This window comes from Tauraco erythrolophus, chromosome 2 (genome assembly GCF_009769465.1).
Source record: "Tauraco erythrolophus isolate bTauEry1 chromosome 2, bTauEry1.pri, whole genome shotgun sequence".
Lineage (NCBI taxonomy): Eukaryota > Metazoa > Chordata > Aves > Musophagiformes > Musophagidae > Tauraco > Tauraco erythrolophus.
Genome location: NC_141466.1, coordinates 16198852 through 16208626, shown reverse-complemented (window position 1 = coordinate 16208626; position 9775 = coordinate 16198852). Strand labels below are relative to the sequence as shown.

The window sequence follows — 9775 nt, the reverse complement described above, 5'->3', positions numbered from 1 at the left end:
ATGTCTTAGATATAGCAGGGTGCCTCAAATGCTCAGGATACTCGTCTCAGCAGACAGGTCCAGCATCTCAAAGGGCACTAACCCTGCACAACAGAGCCCCTAGCCAACAGTTAGTTTAAATGTCCTTTTGAGATTCTTCTGAGACCTAGGAGATATACATTATAAAACATACACAAAAATAGAAAATAAAATAAGGATGAAACAAAGATGAAATAAACACTATTAAAAATATTTTTTATTTTATTTATTCATAGTACAAAATAAGTATTTTCTTCCTTTACCCCAGTATTTTGTCTTGCACAGCCCCTAGAGCACACTCCCCCCACTTTGGACACCGCTATCTTAGACCTTACAGCCAACACTAACGCTAACCCACCTCAAAAGCACACACGTTCATGTTTACAAGTGACACATCTAGAGAAGTCGGCTAAGTGGAAAGATGTCCAGTGGTAAACTAATCCCTGGTGGAACAGACTGTATCATGGGAAATCACTGAACTGGCTCTGTACTTTGCAAATAGTTGCAGAATTTGCTGAGGCATAATAGATATTTGTTGATCAAATTTGGTAAGAAATAGAGCATTAGCCACAGAGTCAGCATAAATATATTTACTGAGGCACTCCAATAAAGTAATTCTATAGTATCACTATCCACTGCTTATTGGCAGTTAACTATGGTGCAGAGTCTGCTATGGGATGGTAGGTGTTGCTTTGTAATTTAAGCAACTAAGAAAATAGCAAATTTTCTAGTAAGACAAGAGCTGTAATACTTCAGATTTACAAATTCATCAGGAGGGCAGAATTTTGACTGAAGATCAAAACTACAGGTTTACTCTAGTGTTGTGCTTCTCCAGAGCCCCAAACATTTACGGAGACATAGTTTATGTCTATAAATTGTTGAGTCAGGATCACAGTCCAGAAGTTTTGCTTTGTACCCAGCAGACTCCAAAAGAGTTAATAAAGGCATCCTTTAAGGAATCTTCTCTGATGTTAAGACCTGTGAAGCACGGCAGCGAGCCTAAAAAAAAGGTGGGGAGAGATAAAAGACAATAGTTTAATGAACAAAAATATCACTTTAAAGAGCATTTTCCAAATTAGTACTTCAGTAAGTTTAATGAGTATTAGAGGTTATATTTTAACTTAATTAAATGGAAACTTTCAAGACAAAGTTCTAAGTAAATTATATTTGTAAATATAAATCAAATCTTTGAAAAGAGGAAAAAAAACCAAAACAAAACACCTCACACAAATCCTATACAATGCTCTTCCTTTAAATGTGTCCTGAATTGTAAAGCTTTTGCCAGCAGGAGGAAGAGAAGTTGGCTGTATTTCACTGCTATTTCTGGCATGTTCAGGGCCAGAAAACACTTAAGACAGACCTCATTTCAGTATATAGCTGTTAAATACAGTTCAGCAGGTGACTCAGTCATCAGTTATTTTAAAGTTTAAATAAGCCTGTCCTGAAGCTTGAACATGCTGAACAGTGCTGATAAGACACCACAGAATCACAACATGTTTTCTCAGAATCAGTTTTTAGTGCAGGAAAGAGAACGCTTCAAGAAAAATTACACCTGACATTCAGCTGAAAACTTCTAAAGTCTTAAAAAGTTACAATGCCCAAGGTGAAACATGTGGATAGGACTTATAAAAATGCTGAGAGCTCAAAAATGTAAGTTGCTTAGAGGTGTGTCTTGAATACATGAAATTCTAAGCACTTTCAGAAAGCAGAATGCAATAGTTCTAGTGTTCAAGCTGAGGAGACACTGGATGGTTACACCTCAGTATCCGTGCTCCTTGTTCTTCAAATATGAAAGGCTGATAACTTTACACATAACTTTACAAAGTTGGAATAAAAACTCCTGAACATAATTTTGGACAATAATTGCTTTGTAAGTACCTTATATGCCCACAATAAGTTATTTAGAACAAAATATTGTAAGAAAATGAAAGGAAAGAAAATGAAAAGGAAAAAAACCCCAAACAATTTACACCTGCAAACAGCTGCAAGCTTTGTAAAGGAAGTTGTCAATTACATCAAGGTGACATACATTTACATGCAAAACTTTTTTTGTTTTTATATCCTCTGGTTACTCAATTCACGGAGAATAAGCAGCAAGTAATAGAGAAGAACAAGAAAAGTGAAAAGATTTTTAAAAAAATTATCATGCAACAATATATACATTTGAAAATTGAAGAAGAGATGCAGATACTCTTAAATTTTCTTAGACAGAAACTACTTTCTGAAATACTTACAGCCTTCTCTTCCAATGACAGTACACCATCTACAGCCACTATCTGGTATTGCTTTTCTTTTAGGCTACCCACAAATTTCCGGAGTAGTTTGAGATTAGTACCATCACTGTTTTGTTTTAGCAGTTTCTGCATTTCTTGGGAAGGACATCCCGGGTCAAACAGGAGCAAACATAAGGTTTTATTCTTCTTCTCTTCTATTCCAACAACAGTACGACTATGACCTAATTTCAAAAAAGTTTTGGTATTTCAAAGCCACACAAATCTCATTTACTTCCTCATAGCATACTACTTGTTTTCACATGAAGGAAGACATTACTTGAAATGTAATAAAGGTAGTTATAAGTAAAGAGCAGATGTCAAAAACCTGAGATCCCAATCGCATCCAGCTCTTCCACCCAATAAAAATATAGACTTTAATGTTGCTCTTACTAAACAAAAAACCAACAGGAAATAAAGCCATGCCTTCAATTAAATGAAGAAGGAATGTAAAATGCTGCTCTGAATCGCAGCACATGTAAAGAAGATAGAGAATAATATAAAATCAGCATATTGCAATACTGACCTTGATGCTGCAAGTAGACAGGTGGTTTGGAAGTACACACTACCTTTGCACCACCTTCATTATCTGTAGAATAGTAACGCAAAATCCACTCGAATAAACGAGGATGTGTACCCATAGGGCCAGTTGGTTTGTGAAAGTCAATGATTTGACACCTACAGAACATTTAGAATGAAAGCTGCAATAAAATTTCAAGCAGATTGTTTGTTAAAACAATTTTTTTCACTTCTCAGTCCCTTCCTATTGCATCAAGAATGTTTTGTATAAACACAGCAATTCCAGGCATCAAGTGGTTGTTACCACTTTTTTTTTTTTTTAAATACAGGAGTAGGAAACACATAATTACAAAGCAATGCAAACATATACTGTTCAAAACTGGAAGATTCATTCCATAACAAAGAAACACTCTACTCTTCTCTAACAAGAACTGTGAAGCTTGCAGAAATTAAAATGTTTTATTTTTTGTGATACGTTTACAGCAGGGAATCCAATTAACAGCTTTCAGAATTATGCATGTGAATAGCTGAAAACCAGCTGCTTCTTGAGAAGAATCAATGTTTGATTTTATGCACACGTGGCATAATTCTTCACCAAGTCTCAATGATTCAGTTAGTAGTTATTCAGTTTATGTACCTGCATAATTAGTTACACAGTTGTATGCTGTGCTAAATCACATCTCTTTACAGGTTGGTTAAATTTAAAGCCACTAAAGTGGCTTTGTCATCACTTAGTTGTCAATTCTGACCTCTAAAGGTGCAGCAGTTAAAAATAACAACAACAAAAAAAGTAATATTTACTTTATCCTGAGATTGGTTAACAGTGAATAAATTTCACATGCTCCTATCCATGCTTTGGAACCATGTAATCTGTTGTTGAAGTGAGATGCCCCGTGAGGATCAAAGCCTTCTCTCCAGGCATCTTCAATCATGGACTGAATCTTTGGTATACTAGGAATTAGTGCAGTATCTGGAACAGAAAAGCTTTTGAATTGTGGTTACAGTTACTGAAATAGTCTATTCTTTAAAAATATTCAGCTTCTTTTATAAGAGGCACTTGATGTTACAAAGATGCACCAAAAAACCTGAAGTTAAAACATCAACCACATCGTGCCTTGCCAGTATTCGCCCTTCTGATTCTTTCCACAGTAAGCTCCAGTGGTAGAACAAGCATCTAATAGGTATCATTTACCTAGCAAGCCCTGCTGTGTAAATGAAGAGGCAAAACATCCATCAGTAAGTCGTCATCTGAGGTATGTGAAAAAAAAAACAGGCAGCATTTTGGATAATACCTCTCAAGCAGTCGTTATACAAGCTGTTCTGCAACAGTGAGGAAAGGAGCATTTGGAAATTCCTGTAACCACAACCCCAGCCTCTGTCGCCCAAAGATGAGTGGAAGTGATCTACTCCTGTTGAAAGCCACACATGCCTTACATCTTTGTTTTCATTCTGATAGTACTTGCACAATGCTTCAATGACTCCTAAAAGAAGACCAAACATAAAGTTTATCTGTAAAATGAACTACAACATTTGCCAGCAAAAGATTCTTTCCCCAGCTTGGAACAGATACAGATTAAGACAATTTATTTTGAAACTTTCAAGTGATTCTATGATACATCTAGAACTCAAAACCAGTGCACATTGCATCTATTTCATTTCAATGGTCTTTACTTTGATGAATTTATGTACTATGAAGCTTTCAAAAATTCAAGCAATTTTTTCGCTGCTTCTACACAAGGAATATTTTAAATTAAACAGCTTGGACTACGTTATGTACCGTGATATGCACAGGAACCATAACAATGAAATAGGCAAAGCGCCACGACCAATAAAGCATTCCTATATCAATGCCACCACCAGCACAACATCCCCTTAAAACCATGAAATACTTATGCATACTATGTAATCCTTTTATTCCTCTCAAATTATTTTTCCTGGAGAAACTAAGACAAGAAAAGGAATGGCACAGAATTTCAGAATTACCATAAATATTTTTTTAAAAATCCACTTGCAGAATATTCCAAACCCTCCTTTGTTACATGAAAGAACACGCTTGGAAATGCTCTCTCCAATTTGTAAAGGTAAATTCTCAAAGGCCCTTTATTGCCATGCTATTGTGAAGACAGTAATTCCATAGCTATCACAGATTATTTTCTGAATTCCTCTCTGAAGCCTAAACCATTACCAAGAATGAAAACTTTAAATGTATTATTATAAGTAATAAAATGTATTGGGTGGAAATAAGACCTTTGCATCTTTCAACACATATTGTATTTGGGCCCTTAACCAGACAACTTGATTCCAAGGTTGCATAGAAAAAGAAAAAAAAAAAGAAAAAAATAAGAGAAGAAAAATGTCTTCAGGTAAGAATAAAGATTAGAAATATACTAAGCTTTAATTTCCATATTAGTTTAAGACTAAAATGGTATAGATTTATCTAGAAAATAAGAATTAGAACTGGAAAAAATCATTATAAACATCCAATCATATGCTTTGTTAAAAGACAGGTTTGATCACTACAACCTAGGTCTAAAAAGTAGAGTTTTAGTTGCGTAATTCCAGCATTTTTACCTGAGGTCTTTGTTTTCCCATCATCTATACCAAAGGCCAAACATTCCATCATGTCAGCTTTCCTCTTGTGATATTCAAAAGGCTGCATCCTTCCTCTATCAACTTCCCTTTCCATATTCTTTATGAATTGCTTCTTGTAGCCTCCAGAATTATCCAATCCATACTGTCTCTGTTAGGGATGGAATATGCACGATTTAAATTAGATTTTTTTAAATTCACCTTTTCTGATTTCGACAAGCTGCATGCACAATCAGCAATCAGGAGGTAGTGAGAGTGGGAAATGAGCTGTCAGGTAGGAGGGAGAAGGAAGTGGGACCTAGGAAGGGAGTGGTCACTGGAGCAGGTGATGGTATCCAGGAAGAGGACAGCCAGGATGCTCAGGGCGTCAGGCACTCTGGCAGAGACTATGCTCCAGACTGCGCTGTAAGGCAGAGCACTATTGCTGGGCCAGGCACAGTACGAGGCAGCAGGCATGCCAGGGCCCCTGGCAAGAGGAGTATGGCACGCACAGGGAGCACCTGGCCCCATCCTGAGCCAGTACCACTCAAAGCAGCAAAGCCACGCAGCTCAAGGCAGGCATGCCCAGCACCTGTGCCAGGATCAGGGTTGCCAAGAGCTTGCGTTTGCCTGCAACCCACTCCTGCACCATCACCTCAACACAGCCTGTCTGACTGCACAGGTCTGACCTGGTATGGCCATTCCAGTTTCAAGATACTCAGCTTCTGGTGGCACAACTGTTCAAAAGCTTCCATTTAGAAATATTACTGTACCTGCAGCTTTTTAAACTCCTCTCTCTCCCGCTTCTCTTCTTCTGATCTCTGCCGTTTATCTTCTTCAATTTGGAGTCGCTGAGCCAGTTCTAGATCTCTTATGTTTCCACCTACCCAGGAATAACATTACGAAGAGGGAAGACTTGATCAGAAACTTAACAATGCTTTGATGGATCATTTATTTAATTTTTAAGGATTCTTTTCTAAGCAGACATACATAAATACAACTAGGCATTAATTTTAGGAGATGCATCCCACATTATTTTGAGCTATTAGCAGCGAACACTAAACAGGACTGACTGCATTTAGTCTACCAAGACTCAGACTCTTTGACTTGGACAAAGTTTATGCAGTTACAGGAACAATTACTTGGCAAATAATACATGTACCTCTACTACTACGAAAACAGCTTTTGTTTACTATGTTTCACTTCATTGTTAGCAAGAAGTCCCAGTTTCTTGAATACATGCTCACTGGCTTCTAGGATCACTGCCAGCAGTCTCATAACAAAGTGACAGAAACAAATTTAGGATCAGAGAACTGGACAGGGCATCTCTAGGATTTTATTAGCTGTGCTAATAAATTAAACTAATTTTGATCCCTTTATCACTATGACTAATGAATCAGCACAAGTATTTAGAGAAAACAATTAAGAAAAAAATTGAAGTCTTCATAAGTTAGAGATTTTCAGCTCACAGGGAATTCAGAGTAGCACATTCCAGTGATGTAAACCTTCTATAGAGCTAGGAAAAAAAATACATAATATGTCTGTCTTTTAAACATTTTCCGCTCTAAGTTTTAGTTTTGGCTAACACACAGTGCATTTACTTAACAAGCATGCACAGACAAGTATTTCTTTTAGCATGTGTAATTAAGCAGAGCACTTGGGTGAGTGATAGGACTTGCTACGAACTATGTTAACTTCATTATGTATGTGTCTAGTTCTCTTTTTATATAAGGAAATATTTAATTTAAATTTTGCCTGAGATTCTATACTGCAACATGCAAATACTGGTACATGTTTTCAAGTATTACCAAGCCTGTATCCTTTCATGTACCTTCTGAAAAGCTATGTTCCTCTAGGTGTAAATCCACATGTTCTTCAAGAATCTGAATGTTTGTACAGGTAAGACTGCACATTGGACACTCGTACAGCTGTTCACCACTTTCTGTGTCTGAAAAAGAAATGCAGTTTCTTGATTAAGGCAATTCCTGGTTTTTGTGAGAATCACTACCCTAACTGATATACAGTCTAAGATAAATACACAGTAATAGATTTTGTGTTGCCATTGAAATTCCCCAGCGAAAGGCAGCAAATTCTAAACAGCTGTTACTCTCTTAACCATTTAAGAATTTGTATCTAAACACCTTTTTTTCTATTAATCAAGTTTTGCCACATTTAACTTATAGATCACAATTTGTTATGACAGTATTTTTATTAAGAAATGCTGTATCTGAAATATCAAACCGTTAATGAAAAGATTTTTCCTGCTGACAGAAGAACACTTGCTTACAAAACTTTAATATTCCTGTGATAACACAGCAGCTAGTGGGCAGAAAGAATGAAGTAAAGCATGCTCTAATTTTTACTTTGTTGGTCTTCCTGCATCTCTTCAAATAAACATTTTCCTGCAGTTTCAGTATTGTTACTGAAGAGTACCATATAGAATAGGTAAGGTTCAAAAGGATTTCTGGAGATCATCTAGTCCCTCAAAGCAGGGTCAAATTAAACAGGTTTAAGTTACACAGGGCCTTTTCCAGTCACTTTTCAATTAACTCCAAGGACAGAAAATCCACAAGCTCCCCAGACAACTTAGTCCAATGTTTGACCGCTCTCACAGTAAAAAAAGTGTTCTTGTGTTTAAATGGTATTTCTTGTATTTCAACTTGTGCCCACCACCTGTTGTCCTGTCACTGAGCGCTACAGAGAAGAGCCTGACTCCATCTTTACTGCCTTCCTTTTGAGTCCCTATATTTCACTTGCACCTTCCTATTAATTACAAAACATAGTAATTAATATACTATATTAGCTGTTTCTGGAAGGCATTTACCCAAGCTAAAAGTTCACAGCTGGCTGGAGGGAAACTTGATAGTACAATAATCCAACAATTCACCAGCAACACTTTGCATAACATTGCCACCACATAGCTTCCTGAAACACACTATGCACATAAAACACCAAAACACCCTTAATGCAACTATTTTTAAAATAGAAATTGGCATGCGGGCAAGTAAGTTGTTTATTCAAGCTCTGCGTTATTTGCATTCATAGAAGCATGATATTATTCAATGTTAAGGGCTGTTTCGTCTTTTTAAGAAACACATTTTTAATTACAGACTATGCAGTGTGGCTGATCATACTGTTGCATTCTGCATGCTAATCATAAATTTGTTTTTCTTGTCAGTACACATAGAATCATAGAATGGTTAGGGTTGTTACATCAAGAATGCTAGTCTTATAAGAGAATTATCTGCTAGCAGGGATGCCATTACTAAGTTTCTGAAATAGCTACCAGCAACTTCAGACAGCTACTCAGAATAAAATTCTGACCACGCTTAAACTAAAAATACAGTATTCAAATAAATAACTATTTTTCTTACTCCAGCTTTATCCCCCAGAATATCCTTGTGGTCACCAAGTCAACATTTAGTATTTCAGAGGGCTTTTGAGCTGGATCCTTCCCAAGCCTCTGCTTCAGACCGAAAACACCTTTCCCTAACAAGTACTGCAACTGCCCTGCAGCATCCTGTCAGAGGCGAGACTTCAAGAGGCAAAGTCAAACCTTTACGACCGAATATACACCAAATAAGTAAAACCCACTTCCTCATCACACAAAAGCTTTACGGTTTGCTTTCGTTAGTACCGAGAGTATGTTTGGGGCGTGCAAAACACCGCAGGTGCGTCTGCATTAGTGTTCTCCGTTCTGCTCTGGAGCAGATGTTTCAAGCGACGCTCCCGTTCACCGTCCCTTTCCAAGTGACTTCCTTCCCCCTCCCCCGCCCCTCGTTCGCCCCCACGGGCGGCCTCGGAGCCCTCCAGCAGCGCCCGCTGGGTCGGAAGCCCAGCGCTGGGCAGAGGCGCTCACTCCGGCAGCGCCCGGCACGGTGCCGCCACCCCGAGCAGTCGCTCCCCACCCAGCCCGGGCGGCAAACCGCCGCAGCACGGCTCTCGGCTCTCCGCTCCCCGCCCGGGCGGCCACAGCCGGCCCCAACCCCCGCGGGGCCCGGCGCGACGCCCCCCGCCGCCGCCGCTGCTCACCCGTGCCCGGGGCGCCCAGCAGGTGCCCGTGCCGCGCCCGGACGTGCGCCTCCAGCTCCCGCGCCGGAGCCTCCCCGCAGAAGGGGCACTCCGGCAGCTCAACGGCGAGCTCGGCGCAGCGGGCAGCCGGCGGTCCCGGCTCCGGCTCCGGGCGGGCCGCCTCGATGTGCCGGCGGAGCTCCGGGGCGGCAGCACCACAGAGCGGGCAGCGGGGCTGGCGGCCCAGCTGCGTGCGCCGTGGGGGCCGCCGCACCGCCGCCTCCGAGGACAGCGCCCGCCCGCAGGCGTCGCACAGCAGCATCGCGCTGCCGCCGCCTCCCCCGGGAAGCGGCGGCGCCGCGCTTCCGCCTGCCCCGCGGCGGCGGCCG

The 9775-nt window shown here is 40.0% G+C and overlaps 1 protein-coding gene across 1 annotated transcript; it reads right to left on the bottom strand.

Annotated features, from left to right (window-relative positions):
* Positions 1-253: 253 nt before the first annotated feature.
* Positions 254-9708, bottom strand: ZUP1 (zinc finger containing ubiquitin peptidase 1). Its single transcript, XM_086631260.1, has 9 exons — positions 9408-9708; positions 7207-7323; positions 6149-6258; positions 5379-5547; positions 4100-4288; positions 3609-3777; positions 2815-2966; positions 2253-2473; positions 254-1017 (listed from the first exon to the last, which is right to left on the bottom strand). The coding sequence occupies exons 1-9, from the start codon at positions 9706-9708 to the stop codon at positions 970-972; spliced, it is 1476 nt and encodes a 491-aa protein (XP_086487386.1). The 3' UTR covers positions 254-969.
* Positions 9709-9775: the final 67 nt, after the last annotated feature.